Below are 20,301 nucleotides of genomic sequence, written 5' to 3' on the forward strand. Positions count from 1 at the left end.
AGGTTTTTTTCAAATTTGGTGAATTTCATTTTTTTGCAGAATCTGTTAATTGAAATCACGAAGAAGCCTCTCCATGTTTGAGATAGCAGTATTGGTATATTTAAAAGCTTACATTTTGAGGTTGAAATCGGCTTGTTTTCGGAGATTCTAGCATGTAGTAGGGGCGTGGCGTGTCATTGTCTGTGTGTATATCCATACTGAATAACCCGACGCTTTTGCCCCCGCCCTCCAAGTGAACCGCATGGCTACTTATTTATGCTGTGCTCTGAACGGCTCTATCTGATATCAAAATTCAATGAAGATGGATACCGCAAAGATTGTCGCAGACGAGCTGAACCGTCTGGCAGTTACACCGAAAATGTTTTCGCCGCACTTCGTGGGCTCGGGAAACTGAACCGGAGGTATGGGTGCGGCGCGCGCGCCCTCAGTGCTTGAATACGGCGGCTCGGCTCGCTGACAGCGGTGGCTGGCTGTTTCACACTGACGTCCCGATTGCTTTGAATGGGGAACGTTTTGTGAACAGGGAACAGAGTTAATGGACTGGCAACAATCTCCATAGAACATGAACTGGCACAGAGAATCGAAATAGAGGATGCAGTTAAGACCTTTGCTGCGATGAAGGCCTTCCGTGCGCGTTTCTGAAATGTAAGTTAAGCTTCATTTGCTCTTTAGTCGTTATTTAAGATGCTGAACCTGCTGATGATATAATGTGCTTGCGGACATTTCATTTGTGTGTGTATACGCACATAAGAAAGTGGTGTAAAGAGATTTGCAACCGTAATTTGAGGAGGTGAAATGTGATTATTTGGAAAATTCCTGTCATAACTGCTTAAAGAAAAATGCCAGCAGGCATTTGCCTCCTGCATAAACTTTACTATTGTTGACATTTTGGGAATGCGAGCGCTGCGCACTATTTGCGTTATATGTAGGCCTATGGCTTATTGGTCTCTGTGTGTTGTTGCTGGTTTTGCGTTATATGTATATGGCATATTGGTCTTTGTGTGTTGTTGCTGGTTTTGCGTTATATGTATATGGCATATTGGTGCCATATTTTGTGTGTTGTTGCTGGTACGTTGCAAATAGAGGGGCAACACAATTGTTTTTCGCCTAGTGCGGCAGAAGTGCACTCATTCGAAGTGTAAAAAAAGCTGTAAAGCACAGGGGGAGCTTTACAGGGGGTATGGCTTATCTAAATGAGATGTAAATGAGCCCTATTGTCACCCCCAGCAGCAGAGACAGGTGAGAACTGCACAATCTTCAGAGGTCGTTTTCTCATCTTTGAGCTTTTTTAAGTGCCTTCTTTAAAATGGCCACAACTTCTCCAAATATTATCAGATTTCCACATGTTACACATCGTTGGAAAGCTTGGAGATTACACTTTCAGAATCTATGAATAACTCAAAATGCCCCAGAACCGACTTGTGTCCCTAGTTTCCGTGACCGGTCACAAATTCTCTCCCCAAGGTGACGTAATGCAATGCATTGTGGGGGAAAGGAGAATCGTTGCAAACCGCTGTAAGATAGTACCTACTTTTTCGTATTATATTCCGTTTTGTGAGACCCAACAACATAAAATACAATGGATAACAGTTTAAATGTTTATTACCAACAAGCAAATTGCACAAATTCGTTGAAAATTAACCCTGCAACACGGCCTTAAAATGTCGGACTTCAGTGAAATGGCAGCCCTTCAACGTTTAAAGGTAGTTTGAAATGACATTTTATTTTAGTCAATGTTCAGTTTTTTTTATTTTTCAGTGTTTTTGCAAAATAGTTTAAAGGTGAATAAATATAAATGTGTTAACAGCAAAGCCGCACATGGATCAATAGTGTTGTCATAGAAGCTAATCAAGAGTTAAAGCTGTTTACGTATAATTATGCTAATTCAGACATGACGTTGCGTTATTTAAATATTAAAAGATATTGTAAACCCTCGAGAGAAGGGTTGGGAAGGTCATTTTCTTCTGTTCTAAATAAATGTGCTCTTTTTAGATGTTTGACCAAAACCCCCTGTAATATCCCTCTGGAGAACTGGAGAACTAATTATCACTGCTGTTTTTCCATTAACTCTGTATAATAAATCCCTGACCAACCACAAAGACATTTTCTCAATAGTTCGTGGAAATGATCTCCTCACATCCACGTGACTGCCGCCCACTCCATGCAGGAACCACATGTTCTCTCACACACTGTAAGCCCAGTGGTCACACCTCAGATATGGGAACTTTCTGAACTTTATTTCTCTGTTTATTGCATTCATTCTTTTGGTTGGCGATGCTAAGATTTATCAGACCTCTGGCAGTCTTTTAAAAATGGCAGTCTGTTTCCCTTGAAGTGATGATGTGCTAAAGCACATTGGCACCTCTGCTGTGTTAATAGTACATTAACTAGTTTTCAGAAGAAGTTTGGTGCCCAATCTGTTAAACTGAAGAACACATCACATCTCGCATTTCTTAACATTTTATCAAGTTCCAGTCCTCAACTCAGACTTTTAAAACCCATACATTACATATTTACATACTAAATACCAGTATATGAACACACTTAACCCTGAATGGATATTGAATCATTGAACTGCATGTTTTCTAAACTGTTATTGTAAGCATGTTCCATTACTTATTCAAAAAGGCCCCCACTACCCCCCACCCCCCCCCCCCCCCCCCCCAAACACACACACCCCCCATAATACGGTTGCTTATTTTTAACGCATGATGCACTTTACACTAGGGGTCAAATGTTTAGGGTCAGTATGTTTTTTTCAACAAGTACACAATACATTTTTTAAAATTGACACTAAAGACTTTTACATTGTTACATAAGATATTTCAAAGAACTGCTGTTCTTTAAAAATTTCTGTTCATCAAAGAATCCTGAAAAAAAAAATGATTTCCATGAAACTATTAAGCAGCACAACTGTTTTCAACATTGAGAATATTTAGAAATGTTTCTTGAGTATCAAATCATCATATTAGGATGATTTCTGAAGGATCATGTGAAACTGAAGACTTCCACAGGAATAAATTACATTTTAAAAGCTATTCTAATAGAAAACCGTTATTTTAAATTGTAATAAAATTTCACAATATTGCTGTTTCTCTATATTTTCGATCGAATACTGTAGATGCAGTCTTGGTGATCATTACGGAGTGTACATCAACTTTTTAGACCCTTCAACTGCAAATAAAAAAAATGGTCACAGACGTGACCAGTGAGATTAAATGGGTTAATTGAGTAATAGCCTCATCACTGAGAGGTCTTTCCAGACTGGAATTATAATTAAATTCAAATGGGTTCCTCTTCTGCATTTTAAAATACAATATGTCCTTTGTGTATTTTGTAAGAGACAAACACTTTTAAATTTAAACCCAGATATCTCTCTCTCTCTATCTATCCCTCTCAGAGGGGCTCCGAAATATTGCCATGGACTCCAACTCTTTAGCGATGCCCATGTCGGACCCTAATGCTTGGGCTACTGCCATGAACAACCTGGGAATGCCCCCCATGAGCATAACTGGCCAACCTATCATGTCAGGTAAGCTATGACAAATCATTAGAATCATTAGATTTATCGTGAAAACACTTACTTGTAACACATTTTTTTGTTTTTTTCTCTGCCTCACTTTTGCAGAGATATATCCATGAAATAGTCTGTATTTTTACTTTTGGATGGATGGAAATTCTGAACATATCACGGACATTTTCTGCTAATGTCTTCATGTTGTCTTTACCAGGTTTAATTTAGTATTATTTATATACTATTAGTGTTTGAATTACCTTTTATTTTATATTATCAGTTTTCGCTTTAGTCATTTTGTCATGTGCTTTTGTCTTTTTTTCTTTCTTTTTTTTTTACATTTCTATTTAGCTTTATTATTATTATTACAATTTTAGTTAAACTTATTTATTTCTATAGTGGCCAACTGAACGTTTCTCATTTCCATTTTTTTTTTCAAAGTTTATCATCTAATAGTTATATATTTTCTCAGCCTGGTTTCAATGAACAGTTTTTTATCGTTTTAGTTAAAAACACTATCCTGTACTGCCATGGAAAGTGCAGTGTCATTATTTGAATCAATTGACACTTTCTTTCATGCCAAGTTTGTTATTTTTATGCCGTGGATTTCAGTTGTACTCACCCCATAATCATCATACAAATTGAACTATGGGCTAGTTGTATAATGTGCCGGTCAGACAGACCCATCCTGTCTAAGTGACCTGCCTTGGGATAAAATAAGCTACAGTCTGGACCAGACTTTAGATTTATAGTGCAAAAGATATAGTTAAAGGTTTAGTTTGATGGATGTTTGCTAGTCTACCTCCCACTGTTGCAGTATTAACCAGAGTCTGAGCCTGATGCATCATGTGTGCCTCTCTCCCTGATCAGAAGCTCAACTGAGTCAGCAAGAGTGTGAAAGTACCCGTGTGAAAACTTCAAACACATTCCCACAGTGCCGTCAGAGTGGCCAATTAGTTTCAGGGCTTTTTCATCTCACTGGTTAGTCGGCAGCACAATGCGAAGGAATGGCTGTGTGACGCTCTGAGCAGAGGCTGCGTTATGCCAGCTGGATGGAGAACATCTCAGCTGGTGCGCATGAGTCACTTAAGCCCACACATCCACAACGCTCATTTCAGAATTTATTTCTCTTTTGCACTGCATCGTTTGTTAGTTGGAACGCAAAAGGTGAGGAGTCCAAAAATGCCATTGGAGCGTCTATTTAATTCCAGGGAGATTAGAATGAAATGCAACTGCAAGACGGATGGATTTTCATTACGGTGAAATGAAAACACTGGAGGGTCATCCGCCGACAGGCAGCAAACATCTAATTTTTGTTCTTTCTCCAATATCATTCAAAATGATGGGCTGCATTTATCAGTAAACACACCGTTTGCAGTATATACGGTGAATGTGTCTTTCTCCTCGGGTTTTAGAATCGATTCTCTGTGGAGTTTCGTAAATCACCTCCTTCATCTTATTTAAAGTCACATTCGCAGCAGCGCAGTCGCAGATATATATGCACGGGTTTACCTCGCTATTGGCGCATGTTTCAAATGAAGTGGCCCGTGGGGATGCTCTAGCCACCTACACTATTTTCCTATCAACTTTCATTTGCACTGTTTTCGTCGCCGCCACGCGAAACGTCTCAGGCTCCCGTTTGCGAGATCACTGCCCAAGAGCAAATTATGGAGTTTGCCTAGCGATTTATAGACTGGCATTCGGAGGAGAGAAATGCTGATGGCGATTTTATGTCAGAAAGACTATGGAGCCTTGATCTGTGAGCCATGCAATGAGCTGGAATGAAACGGCTCTTAGTGCAGTTAATGTGTCCTGGCTCCCAGGAGCTCGTTCCACCAGCACTGTGGGTCTTTTATTCTAATCAGTCCCGCCGTGGGGAATTCTGGGAGTCTTTTTGCCTCCCCTCGCTTCCTGCCTGGCAGAGACTCGAAGAATACAGATGAAGGCCTCGAATCAGGGCGTCACAGCGGGTCACATATGCGTATAATATTTCTCTACTTCGATCATCCCATTTTTTTTTCTTACTAACCATTGATTCCTTAGGCTTATCTGCAGCTTTTTGCTGACCGCTCCTTTCCACCGTGTTACAGGGAGAAGCTGGGTCTGCATGATGTTATTATGACCCGCTATGTTCAGTAGCCATTGGCTTTGGCTGTATTTTGATTGGAGGTAGAGGGAAGAGGCAGTACTGTCTGCTTTGAGTCTTACCTCATTAATCACACAGTGGGAGCAGCTGTTGCCTCCAACATCCTAACAGTCTCCAAAACTCAAACTCCACTCCATTCCTGGACTTTGCTGCCTCAGCAAGTTGTGTGGAGTCATATGTTTATGAATGTGACAATGAGTAGTCCATTCAGCCAACCGTTTAATCAATCCCGCCTCCGTTACGCACAGCTGATGCCATTATCAACAGAGAGATAAAGTGTGTCTCTTTTAAAGTCCAGAGCACACTTTTATTGAGCAACTACAAGGACCGTGTGAGAGCTAAAGAAATATATTTGATATGTATCCTTTTGTTCTGAAATTATTTAAAAGGGTGATTTTTATTTACTGTTAGTTAAAAGTTATTACTGTTTTTTTTTCATTAATTATAATCAAACAGCAATTGTTGCCAATTAGTTAGAATGCCATGTAAAATAGTTCCAAACCAAGCCAGAACAGAACCGTTGTGTGTCTCCGCAAACAACACACAGCGGTGTTTCGTTACTGAATGGATCTGTGTTTCGAACTAATCATTTGTGTGAATGATTCAATAATCCATTCATAAATAGTCACTTGCTTCCTTTCTGAATGAATCTGTCGTTTTGAAAAAAAAAAACAGAATGATTTAATGACTGGGACTTGACACCGCCTACTGGCAGTTTTAGTTTCAGATTTCAAAATACCATTATTTTTCATTTAAAAAATGATTTCATATTCAAAAATGTATTTTTAAAACATTTATCTTGTATTAGTATATATGCAGTTGTAAATGTTTCTAAGGGTGTATTTACACCAGGAAAGTCCGATAGTTCACTTGCTTTGGTCCGGACCAAATAAAATATATATATTTTTTTGGTACGGTTCGCTTTCACACTGCTTTTTTTGCAAGTGAACCAAAATTTGTAAACAAAATATTTAACAATATTTGTTCTTTTACTAATTTTGTGTTATTCTGTACAAACGCAATATGAAGAAACTAATGAGTATCATATGATACAATGTCATACGATGTTGTAATTCGGATTTTGAGAAGACGACGATGTGCTGCAAGACGGTTCCGGTGGAGAGAACATGCTCTCATGTGCGCCTACCATGGCATGCTGACAGTGGCAATGCGCACGACTCATTTTATCAAATGTAGTAGGCTACAACAGATCACTTCCCATAACGCAACTCCGACTACGGAAGCCTGTTAACTCAAAGGCGCAGTGCTTTCTTGCAATTGGGTCGGTTCATGTTCACACCGTAAACAAACCGTACCAGAGTTCGTTTGGAACCGTACCGAGACCACCTCTTCAGCTGGGTCTCGGTTCGGTTGTTTGGTCCGCACCCGAGTTCGATTGCTGTATTCAGACCTGCCCAAAAGGTCTGCACCAAGGGGGGAAACGAATTAGAGTTCGATTCAATCGAACAAAACAAGGCAGGTGTGAATACACCCTAAATCCCGCTTCAGATGTCGTTTCTGTGCTACTTTTGTAGACCAAAAAAGGCTTTTGTTTCATGCGACTGATAACAGCCCTATAGTGTCTTAATATATTCATTTAATTGGTAACACTTTACAATAAATTGTCATCTGTTAACAGTTAATGTATTAACTAACATGAACTAACCATAAACAATACAATTGGTACTGCATTTTTGTAATCTTTTTAATGTTCTTTAATACAGCTGTTCATTAAAGGTAGAAATGCTCCTGGAAATCAATTAAATGGGGAAAATATTGCCTCCAAGTTAATTCGTGTCACTGCTGTGAACTAACCACCACACAGAATAAAAAATAAAAAAAACCTTACCAGCAAAGGTACCAGCTCAAAACAAAAACGCAAAATATCATCTAATTATTATCGACAAAATCACCACTGTGGTCAATATTGCACACTCTTAGTGAATATTCAATATATTGCTCAGCCTTTGTAAAGACAGTGTATTCTGGACGAGTACACTGCACTTTGAGTTTTCACTTGGCTACATTCTTGCTTGCACTTTACTGTGATTAATTATTCAGAATCTCTGACCAGCTGTTATAGCGTTGGAATAGTAGCTTCAATATTCTCATGCCCCGGACCATGTCTACACACAGCACCATTTTGAGCTACATGGTTTAGGATTGCAGCATTGGAGATGTTGGTATTCTGAAATGGCTGTGCACTCGTAAGTAGTAAGAAGGTGTTTCATAAATCCTACCAGTGTTGACTGATTGCGTTACAGTAATCTTAAGAATCTTGACTTTCCATTCTCAGGAATGTAGTATGCACTCATTTGCTTAGTTCACTTTCATAGCGTTTGTGTACAAGAGTCTCCTGTGCCTTTGCAAACAGCTTCCTCCATGTCTACTGTTCTAAATTCTAAGTTTATTATTTAGTGTTTTTCTCAGCTTCTGCTGTTGAAGATCTCAGCTCATGAGGACCTCTGGGCTGAGTCAAGTGTAGTTGCTCTTGACTCGTCATTCATCTGTATAAATAAGACTTCTCCTATGAATGCATCAAAGAGATATGTGTTATTGCTCTTCGGGGGGGTCCACAGGCCTTAACCACAGCATATTTTTATGCCGCTCTATATTTCCACCCTCCTTAGGCAGGGAATGTGGGTCTGCTCTGTGATACATAATACTTGGGCAGCTCCACAGGATTCATAGGGAGCTCGTATTATGATCAATATCATCAGGAAAGATAGCTAATTGGAACAGTCTCCAGCTGAGCTCTGACTCTTTTATGACCATGATTTAAAGCCACATTTACATTTTACCCCACATAAGAGGCACCCCTATCTATCCATCTATCCATCTATCCATCCATCTATCTATCTATCTATCTATCCATCTATCCATCTATCTATCTATCTATCCGTATATCTATCTATCTATCTACCTACCTATCTTTCCATCTATCCATCTATCTACCTACCTATCTATCTATCTATCTATCTATCTATCTATCTATCTATCTATCGATCTATCTATATGTCTATCTCTGTCTTATATCTATCTGTCTATCTATCTATCTATCTATCTATCTATCTATCTATATGTCTATCTCTGTCTTATATCTATCTGTCTATCTATCTATCTCTGTCTATCTGTCTGTCTGTCTGTAGATAGATAGATAGATAGATAGATAGATAGATAGACAGATAGACAGACAGACAGATAGATATAGATAGATAGATAGATAGATGAAGACATAGATAAAGAGATAGATAGATAAGATAGACAGATAGATAGATAGATAGATAGATAGATAGATAGATAGATAGATAGATAGATAGATAGATAGATAGATAGATAGATAGATAGATAGATAGATAGATAGATAGATAGATAGATAGATAGATAGATAGATAGTCTTTCTGTCCATCCATATGTCTGGCTTTTCACTGACGCTTAAAGATCTGTTAATAACTTTTTATGAAGGTTATCGGAAACGCTTCATTTTACAGGTACTTGGTAATATAAGGTAAGTACATGGGTTTAGGGTAGGTTTAGGGATAGGTTCAGGGTTAGTACCTAGTTATTACCCAGTTATTGTAATTACTATAATAAGTACATAGTATGTACATGGGAAACAGGACTATAAAATAAAGCGTTACCAGGTTATCTGAATGAAATATAGTATGGAAATTATCTTATACAGTATGATGCATATAAAACATTTTATTTTTTGCCCTCATTTGGCTATTTGTAAAATAAATTTGTTTTATTAATTTGAAAATGAAGTGACCAAAACTGTATTCATTCTAATTCTCCACGACAGCCTTTTTACCCAAATCTGGGTGCCTACATTGTACATAGCTTGCATATTTCTTTTCTAATTTTCATATTGCTTTGCAGAGCCCATTTTGATAAATGCTTGCTTGCTTGCTAAATACAGATGTTCTTTGCATCATTCTCCAGCCGTATGATTTTTAATGGGAACCCATGCTTATACGTTGCTCACTGATCTTGACCTGTCATTTTATGGCCTGTTTGATATGCAACCTACAGCTCCTGTTTCAAAGTTGTCAGTCAATATCCACTAGCCTGCAGTAGTCATGGGGGAATCAATGTCCTCTGCTGCTGAAATGAGAGGACTATTTTTCACTGTCTGGATAGAAGGCATCTAAAAATGATTTACTGAGTATTTAGATTTAGCAGATAACTGTGAGTCAGTCTCTAATGTGGTGATTTAGTTCAGTCTCAAAAATACTTGGTATAGCAGAACATTTACAGTCAATACAACCCTGTATCCATATTTAGCTTTTGTTTGCCATTCTCACTCGTCATCAAGGCCCTCTAAAACTTAAGACAACACTTTCCAGAGTTTTAATGTAACATATGAGCTTTAACTTTAATAATGCATTCAATTAAACACAGTTTTTAGCCCTATTCGCACGGGATAAGTATTACCTGGTGACCTCTAGTCATTTTTAATAATTACGGAGGTTATCTGTGATCGTAATCCCGCGTGAATCGGCCATGTCTGAAATTTGTAAAGTAAAAATTCCCCCGCAAATGACCTACCATATTTCGAAATTCAGATGTGGGGGATGGTCATTTCTAAATCACACGAGGTCCCCAGGTAATACTAATCCAGTGCGAATAGGGCGAATTTGACCCACCGTTATACTAGAGTAAACTTGTGCTAAAAAATATAATGAATTTATTGTTTTTAAATGTGTGGAGCTGCTTTATTCACATCTGGTGTTTTTTGGAAACAGCTGTCCCAGAAATTAGGGAAATGATTGTTATTGAGGCTAAAATAAGTATGTTAATGCTCTGTTCTGGCTCTCTGCGTTAGGTATAGTCGGGTAAAGTAAAATCCTGCCCTAAGAATCCCTGCAAGGGTCAGGGGTGAATTGCGGTGTGAGGCGGAAGATCTTCAGCTGCAGATTTCCCACAAAGACATGCTGACTTTTTCCACTGGGAGATGGTTTGCATGCCTCATTTGAGAATAGCCAACATGCCTCATGGGGTGTAAGTGTGTCATTCTTTAGCGCTGCTGCTGAGAGGGACGTTTGCAGAGGAAGGAGGAGAGCGTGGCAGAGCCGTCCTCCTCAGCAGGCACCGGTCGCCAGCAGCTCTTCGCTGTTAAATGGCAGCATGATTTTTTTGACTCTCTTGCTCTTTTGATTGATGGCTGCCTTTTAATGCAGCTGCCCAAAGCGAAGCTAGGTTTTAGAAGTATGGAATATTATTAGCGGTATATCCAACTCGCATTCCAGTGCAGCATCAATATTTAAAGCGTTCAAAGTAATCCTACAATAAATAATTGAAAAGCTGTTCTTTGCCATGAATTTTGTTTGGTTGATTTTTGTTTCTCTTGCATAATTTGAGAAGATGATCAATGTTAGATATTCAGCAGAATCACTGCACTAAACACAACTACACTAGTCGATTCAAACCTGTATGTCTTTTCTTCTTTTGTGGAACACACGCAAAAAAACCAAAACAAATTCGAAATCAGCAACATACAGTAGCCTATTTACATGTTTGCAAACAACCATTGAGATTTTTCTATTCACTATGGTTTTTAACAACAACAGAATCTTAAAAAAAAGTCAGAATTTTTTTTTTCACATTTGTTAATATTTTAATCTGGGCTAAACATGCCAGCTGAGAAAAGATATCTAGAGATTGGTCAAAAATGTTCAGATTCTTCATTTTAATTCTTCATAGTTGTGCTCTTTTGTACCTACATCAATTTGAAACATGTTTACTTTTTTAATTTTTTTTATTGTGAATTCTTTAAATGTATTTGAATAACGTTTCTTTTTTGTTTTTTTGAAAAAAAGTTATTAAACTTGTTATTAAGAGGACAGCACTGAAGTTTGCTTTTCTTTTTGACCTGTTTTTCTAATGTAATTCAATACCGTGATAAAAGCTTCAGCATTCATTTGATGACGTCACATGCCTAGATGTGTTACAGCCAATCAGAACATTGTTTCTAGATATGTGAAAGCAGGGAGAGTGGCTCATGTGTTAATGTGCTCTGTTTGTGACATCAATACCACGATAATTTCTAAATGAAACATTTTGCTGTCTGGTTTTAATAAAAGATCTGGGTGGACAAAGGAGGAAGCTTGTCTTATGAATTAGAGTATATTGATACAGAACACCAAACCCAAAAATCTGATTTTTTTTTTACTCACATCTGACACAGATTGGATTTTGTTGCATTTGTGTAAACACAAATCCAATTCAATTTTTCGCATACGATCTGAGCCACTTTCAAATGTTGTTTTAAATCAGATACATATCTGATATCTGGACAACTTACCTATGTCTAAACACGTATATCCATTTTACATTTGATTTCCAAGCCACCATAATGCGAGGGCGACTTGCTTTTCCACAAAGATGACTTTTAATTTTGTATTATGAAGCAGACGTGCCTTTATGCCACGCAATTCTGACTTTATATCATGCAGTTCTGACTTTATAACATGCAATTATGACTTTAATTATATCATGCAGTTCTGACTGACTTTATATAATGCAATTCTATAATGCAAGTCAGAATTGTGAGATAAACAGTCGCAATTACCTTTGTTCATTTTTTTATTGCATGGCAGAAACCAGAAATATGTTGTTTCCACAACTACATGCATTTACATTTGTCCAGTTTTACCTGCATCTCAGACCACCTAATGAAGTGGTTTGAGCGACAGATTTTTTTGAGCGACCCCCCCCCCCCCCACCCCACACCCAAGCGTACCTATTTAAAAGATACTGTTGCCTATAGCTTCTCATTTAAGAAACTACTCCATGCCAATTGTTAGTTTTCTTCTGGAGTAGTTGTTAACAGAGCTGAGACAAGAAAACATGGATGTTTTCCCCATATCTCTTATTCCTCAGGCTCGAGAAAATCCTTCCTTTGCGGCTGAGAACAAATATAAATAATCTCTGTTAAGCATTACTGCCCTAGGATATTCCCCTGCCTTTCCTTAATCTAAACCTGATCCTGATGTATAGAGGATCCCGCGGTGGAGAAACTGTGTGTATTTGATCAATCTACCTTTGATTATACTAGATCAGTTTCTGAAACAAACGTATTGTTTTATTTATCAGGAGAGATCTTCTCTAGCTCTAATTTTTTAACAGGCTGCTTTTCCTGGAGTACAGGTCTTTAATTTCTCATCCTGCTTAATGTGCTGTGTGCCAGCCGAGAGCAGGTTCCATAATTCATCAGTCCGGTGCCTATTACCTCAGTGCCAGAGCATGTGCACCTGCTGCCGTGAGGCACATTAACCCTTAAAGACAGAGACAGCAGCCTGCGGATAAAAAAATAACTCTTGTTCTTAAATGTTTAATAACTTTTGAACTGCTAATCCATATATGCTTTGTCTCCGTTTAACATTCAGAGGCTTCGTGGTGAACGTGATTACATCATCAAGTTTTGATTTTGATTTTCATTTGTCGGAGAAACCCATGCGGTTTGTTCCCCTAGCCAAACTCAGTCTGGCTGAGGCGGCGTGTTCCGGCGGGAAAGTGACATCAGTGCATTCACTATATCCTCGGTATAGCCACTTGTGTTGCTGCTTCAGAAGTCCGTGTTGGATTCCCCTTTAACTGAAACTGTTTTATTGAGAAAGTCACGGTTTCTGTATGCTCGCAGGAGAAAGAGACAGAGCGTGCTGTGTTTTTGGTTTGATGCCAAGGACCCCCACATTTAATAATCCTCTTGCAGGAAATAAGGTTCCCTTCCTAAATTATTAAAGCAGCTATATTTTTACGCATAAAAAACCCCTTGGGTAATAGTAAACCACTTTTTCTTAGGACTTCACTTCTGGTGAAGGCGGTACCAGGAATCTCTGAAACTGCGTAATGAATTTGTGGGTGGCTTTATGAAGAAATGCTTTGTTTTAGAAAGCCAACCCCAAACTGTAAAGCTTCCTCTAGCACTCGACAGTGATACTTTTGGTCAAAGGCATTTGATTTCAACTGCATGTGTCATCTGGCAGTGCAGCCAAGCAGCCTTATTTGTGTCTTTTCCATGTAGAGCACATTGGTCCAACAGTCCTGATGTTCACCTTGACATGATCTTCTACTGAGGATTTTCTTTTTCGAGAGCAGGGGCTTCTTCCTTCTTCTACTCTTCATGTAGGGCAGAGTTGTGCAGTCTCTTTTGGATTGAGGGGCGTCTGTATTTTGACACTGACTGACGCAAGTCTTGCAAGACTTACTTGAGGACGTCCTGGCCTAGATAGATTGCCAGCGGTTTGAAATGTTCTGTGTTTGTAGATGGTATTTCAGACGGTGGGAGTGATTGACTAGAAAAGGCTTTGAAATGGCTGCCTAGACTGGTAAGCATCAACAGTGATTTGTCAGAGCTTTTTTGATCTTAGCATGATGTAGCCCCAACTCAAGTTTCCCTCTAATAGTGCTCTAATCTGGTTTGGTGCACCTGATTCTAATTTTAGATATTGCAGAGATAAAAGTAGCGGTGTAGATTTTCCTCATGTTGACGTCATATCTCTCTTGGTTTGAGATCAGATGAGAGAGGTTTTTATACACTTTTCAGTTATCACCATTGCTAACATGATGAGACAGTTTCCTTTCACCTAACCCTGTTATAGAGTATGGCTGTTTTTTCTCTCACTACTTCACATGCTGGACTCTTTTTAAATCAAGGGCTCAAGGTTTGGCTGGCTGTAATGCCCACTAGCCCCTGATTATAGATGTCATAAAACATATTTTTCCAGTGACAGTTCAAAAATAAACAGTACCATTCAAAAGTTTTGGGTCGATGAGATTTTTCGTGTTTTTTAAAAGAAGTTTCTTATGTTTAAGTTACTCACCAAGGCTGCATTTACTTGATCTAAAATAAACCCTAATATGGTGAAATATTTTTACAGATTAAAATTAATTTATTTTCAAATGTAATTTATTCCTGTGATGCAAAGCTGGTGGGAATTGAGTTCACTTCTTCACAAAAATGTGTTATGTTCGAGCTGTACTTTTTTGTTGTTATTGTCATTTTAAGACAAGTTATTTGTAATTTGTCTTTTAAAGAACTTTACAACTGTTTATTTGAAAAAATACACGCACACTGTACACTGTGCTTATTCCTTGGAGTAGTATGTTCTCTTCTACACAATAGGAATAAAGGAAACTGAAAATGATGCAAGTGTGTCTAAACCTTGGTGCTGTACCTCTTCAGTATCTTCATTGTATCTCCATTGCTTGGTCACACTAGAATTGCAACATCACAAGGATTTACCCGTGGCTGTTTTTTTGGGATCGAAAGGTTTAACTTTCAAAGTTGTTCATAGTATTCTCTGTTCCCTTTGCTGCGATTAATATTTCCCTTTCAAACCATATCCTTTGAAAAATCCTTTTTTTTTTCTTCAGATTCTAATGCCGTGTGATTATCAGGGTTTTCCCTGTTCATCCACATGCATGAACTTTGTTGCTTGTATATGTACAATTAATGCATTTGATTGTTAATTATGTTTACATAAAATACGAATTATGGATCATTCAAGCATCTTGAGCCTTTTGAATTCAGCACAGAATTTCCTACGTCTAATTGCTATAAGAAGTCAAACTAACTTTACATAATTATCTCCTCATTTATATAGAGCTAGTTACAATATTCTGACTGCACCATGGAATGTGTTTCTAATGAGCATGTTTGTTTCCTGCTGATTCACAGATATTGTTTTCTTATCATCAGACTCTCTTTATGATTTAAGTCATCTCTTGTAATAACTGAAAGCGAACAAGGCCCATTTTTCATAATATATGAGAACAGCAGGTGTAATAAAAATGAACTGGACTACATATGACAGTTCTGTGAATGTAACACTTTATTTTACAAACACAAAAACATGATCAGCAGCTGAAAAAATTACCATGCAATTATGTGGCACCGATTTAGACTTCCAGTCCTGGTGGTATGCCAATGTGGGTCATCTTATCTCCTGCCTCCATTAGTGACTATGAGACAAAAATATCAATACTAACACCATCATTAAGGCAGCTTCTCATGCTGCACGTCCTGTCCCACTTCTGTTAATGGTTTTCAGAGATGGTGCCCCGGACCTGTCGCCTGCTGCAGGGCGCTCACCTCTCAGACACATCTGCCAGTTCAGATCTCACCGCTCGGAGTTTATCCTCACGCTCCATCCTGACCCTCCCTGTGAGATTCATATCAGCTCTTACAGACCGCCGTGAAAGACATTCGGCTACAATATGAGAGTTCACGTTTTTATGTTTGACTTTCCTATCTTAATTATTGTCTGCTAAAAGTTACTTTTAAAAGTAATGCATTACAATATTCTGTTACTCCCTAAAAAAAGTAACTGAATGTGTGAATTAGAGTTCGGCGGTATCCAAATTTTTATACCGTCAAACCTCCTCCGTATTTACGGCGGTATGCGGTATTACCGCGTGACCAGTGTTGTGCCTGAACGCGTTCATTGATAGTTCATGAACTCGTTCATATTTTGGGCGAACGTGAACTGAGTATTGTTTTACTGCCTGGTGAACGTTACTGTGAACTCGTTCCGTCTGGTGTCTGTGAACGGCGCGCGGCGCGCTCTCAGTTTAACTTCGTTCAATAGGGTGCCAGATTTCTATAGAGCCTTCCAGGCGAAAACCCGGCTAAAATTCACCGTAAACAGGCCTTAATATGTAGCGGAAAAAACACCCAATCTGGCAACACCAGCCACCAGCGTCGCACCGCAGCATGCGTGATCAAAACAAAATGCAGCAAGGAAGCGTTGTATGATAATTTAAACGACTTTTATGACAAGGTCGGTGAGGATGGGAAAAATCTTACATTTCTGTTCAAACTTTGCCCGCCGATAAAATAATTGCTGTCTGTGGTTCTATATGGGCTGTGGCAATCATTTTGAAAAATAATAGCTTGCAGCAACATATGGAAAAAAAAAATGTGTGAACTGAACTTTAAATTAGTTCATGTAGAAAGTGAACTTTCCCAACACTGCGCGTGACTAATTAAAAATTATGACGTAAGGCTCAGACGGCATCACCAAAACTGTTGGCTTGTGCCTACACCGTTCAGCGAAAACTGAATACCTAACACTAATACTGAAACAATAACAACATAACATGCACAATATTAACAACTTTTATTAGCAGTCAACAACAGTCAACTAGAGTTGAATTAACATAAACATTCATATTATAACAATTATTGCAAATCAATAGGCCTAAATTAAAACACAGTCCAGTCTTTTTTCCAACATTGTTTTTAACAAAAACCAAATAAAAATACCTGAATCAATTAAATAAACACACACACACACACACACACACTGTTCTTTCTCCTCCACACTGTCACGTGATGACAAACACACATAATCATTTTTAGGCATTAAATTAATTATATTTAATATTTAATCCTTGTCCCCTATATAAGTGCATTGCATTTTTTTTTTATGACGGTATTGAAACTGATACCGTTGCCATTTTAAGACCCTGCGGTAGACCATTTTACCACCCAACACTAGTGTGAATGCATTACTGTTAAATTTGTATTACTTTTTTTTTCTCATCTGGGCTGGGCTGACTTTTTTTTTAAGTTAAGGCATTAAAAAAAAACGAAAAACAAATGTGGTGTTTAACTAAAGTAATTTTTGCTTATTTGTATAATTGAATTGGGTCAGCAAAGACATTGGTTAATAAAGTGAGATTAAATATATGGCCTAAATCAGTGGCGGGCCGTGCATTTCACACCTAGGCCTTCAGTGGGGTCCAACCTGAGTTAATAACTTTTAATAGTGTAGCAGCGCACAGACTCTCTATAATTGTTGTGAAATTGTTGTTTTTATGTTGCACCGGCAGTTATTGGGTTAATGCGGTGAGTTCAGAAAAGGCCGGGTAAAGAGAAACGATCGAGCGAGTGAGTTCAGCTTGTGCGTTAGTGTTCAGTTGTTCTTGCGTCCCGATTATAAGTTCAGAAGCGGAGCCTCCATTGTCTTGTCGTTCGAGGGTCACAGTCACTTGTCAGATGTTAGTATTAATGTTTGAAAAAAAAAATAATGAAGTTTCGATCATACATTTCCAAGACAAAAATCAAGAAGATTCACCACAGGAAAAACGGGGGCAAAAAAGCATTATACACACCAAAACAACTGATTATTTTTACACCAAATCCATCCTAATTTCTTTCCTCAAAAAGACTTAAATTACTCAGTTGTACAGGTTATCTGTGCGTTTCAGTCCCAACAACCTTTTCTATCGCCATCGAGGCTAATCCTATCCAAGTCGAGTCTGTCCTGTCGTATTTCTGACATGAGTTTTACTTGGCTTTAGGGGTGGGAGTGTCCGCTCGACAGAAGCAGTGGACACAGGGACAGTCACCGCAACACATGACGATGTGTACAGCTGACCCATGCTCTCACACAGAGTTTTGAACGAAATCAATGAGATCAGCTGGACTTTTGCCTTCAAAATCAGACCCGGCATATATTACAGTCAGTCAGTTCTGTTATAACCCGGACAGATCGAACAGTGTGCCGTGACTCTGCGTTAAGCTGGATAAGGCTGAATAACGGATTTTTTCCAGTAGGTTTGAACCTGCTGGGGGTCGAGGAGGGAAAGAAATATTAATTTGTGGGTTGAAAAACGATTAAATCTACAGGAATGTATTTTAGTTTATGCAGTTCGCTGCAGATGCGGTTTGCTAGCTTTGACTACCAGTAAAAGTATGCGCTCTGACCATCCAATCAAAGCATGTGAAAATGCCAACGTTATTGTACGCCTGATAGATGGCCCCAGTGCAGTCAAAGCGAAATCTGATTGGCTGATTAAATCTGACTGATTATCTGATTGGTTAAAGCAACAGTTTCATTGCCATTCATTGTAAGCTACAGGCGCCGCACTTTTGATTCTGCTGGCCTCAAGGAAGATTCCTTTAGCCATGGCAACACATGATGGCAGAAATATAATTGGATAAAAGCTCTAACATAAACATACAATACTGGAAGCAGTGCAACAAGAGAAAAGCTATGAAATTAAGAGAATGGACTATTTGGAATAATTTAATACTCATTCATGGAAAAAATATATTAAAGTGCAAGTCAGTGATTCTGATAGTGTTTAGGCCAGCAGAGAAGGCCTTGCTGGCCCTAATAATACAGTATATTTGTATTATTTAACGTATTTAATTATTGAAAGTTTGCGTAATATTCAGAAGTTATATTACACTGTTTTTATTCATTTTGAGGATGACTGATTAAATGCCTGCACTTTGAGTAAATGCCTGCTCACATTATTGTAGTCTAGAACTACAATAACCATCACGCTCACACAGCGTACAAAAACACCTCTGCACTCCCAATTTTTCTCAACATTAGGAGAAGAGAGTTGTCATTGAATAAATGTTTTTGAAAAACGTGAATAAATGATTTGAAAAAGTAACTTTTTAAGTAAAATTTAAAAGTAATGCATTACTTTACTAGTTACTTTAAAAAAGTAATCTGACTACATAACTCTTGTTATGTTACTTGTAATGCATTGCATGCTGTCTGATGTAATAGTGTTGACCTGTCATATAAAAGCATTTTATAGATGAGATCATTGACTTCTGGGCAAATTGAATTTGTTTTCGCTGTCCTTTTATCATGTTTCATAACTTTTATTTTGTATAGGGACTTTCAATGTGAACCCTAAAAGGTTATTCCATTATTTATTTACAGTGTGATGCATTTATTTACAGTGTGATTTACATTTCATAGATCAGCAGAACTTTTAAGCTATTTTTACCCCATGCCAGAAGCAGAGCTTGTTTATCTTGCATGGCTGCAAATAAGGGAAATATTTGAAGTATGTGAGTGGAGTGCTCTTTGTAAGGTTAGATAGACATATATACTCTCCACAGGTGCTTGAGAGACCGCAGAGAGTGAGGGCTTCATCATTTCCATTTCAAAGAGCTCCACGCTGTCATGCAGCTGTAGTCTAAACCAATACCTGTAAATGAAAGCCAGTGTTCACTTTTTTTTTGCCCACAGATGGACAGCTTGTGCATAATAACAAGCCAAGGCAAACAGCTGGGGGAATGAGTCAGTAAAAACCTATTCATTCGAAAAGCCTTTTAAATATGCATTGGACTTAATTGTTTATTTATCTTTGGAGGGAGAATGTTTAGCTCTCATAGATATATGTGTGCCACAACAGAATGCTATCCCCATGTAGAATAACGTGGCTTTTATTCACTCGGTCCTTTGAGATGTCCTCTCTTCTGTTTTACAGATTTTGACCCCAGTCTTGGCATGATGACTGGCATTGCCCCAATGAACCCCATGATGTCCGGCCTTGGGATTGTGCCCCCGCCGGTTTCGCAAGACATGCCCATTGTGAAGGAAATCATCCACTGCAAGAGCTGCACACTTTTTCCGCCCAACCCCAGTGAGCCGTCTCTTTTTCTCACTCTATAGTGTTCCAAAACCTAGTGAGCTGACTATGAGGCAGCATTTTAAGGCACCCTAAAATACCTTGTTTTGGCCGAATACAAAGGCAGGTTCGCATGTATCCTTCACCTAGAAGGAAATCTCTGAATTGATTGCAACAAGCTCAGTTATGTTGATGATTATAAATAACTTAGCACTTCATACAATACTAAAAGGTATTGATTAAGGAATGT

At 38.4% G+C, this 20,301-nt stretch overlaps 1 protein-coding gene across 5 annotated transcripts in view; it reads left to right on the plus strand.

Annotated features, from left to right (window-relative positions):
- enox2 (ecto-NOX disulfide-thiol exchanger 2) overlaps positions 1–20,301 on the plus strand; it is a 280,102-nt gene that overhangs the window by 195,796 nt on the left and 64,005 nt on the right. For all 5 annotated transcript variants that reach the window (XM_077235881.1, XM_077235879.1, XM_077235883.1 and 2 more), the window contains 2 exons: positions 3,401–3,532; positions 19,911–20,066. In XM_077235881.1, coding sequence (XP_077091996.1) covers positions 3,401–3,532; positions 19,911–20,066 — 288 coding nt within the window. The remainder of the gene's footprint in view (positions 1–3,400; positions 3,533–19,910; positions 20,067–20,301) is intronic.

This window comes from Siphateles boraxobius, unplaced genomic scaffold (genome assembly GCF_051911475.1).
Source record: "Siphateles boraxobius isolate OS27281-9 unplaced genomic scaffold, OSU_SipBor_1 2, whole genome shotgun sequence".
NCBI classification, from domain to species: Eukaryota; Metazoa; Chordata; class Actinopteri; order Cypriniformes; family Leuciscidae; genus Siphateles; species Siphateles boraxobius.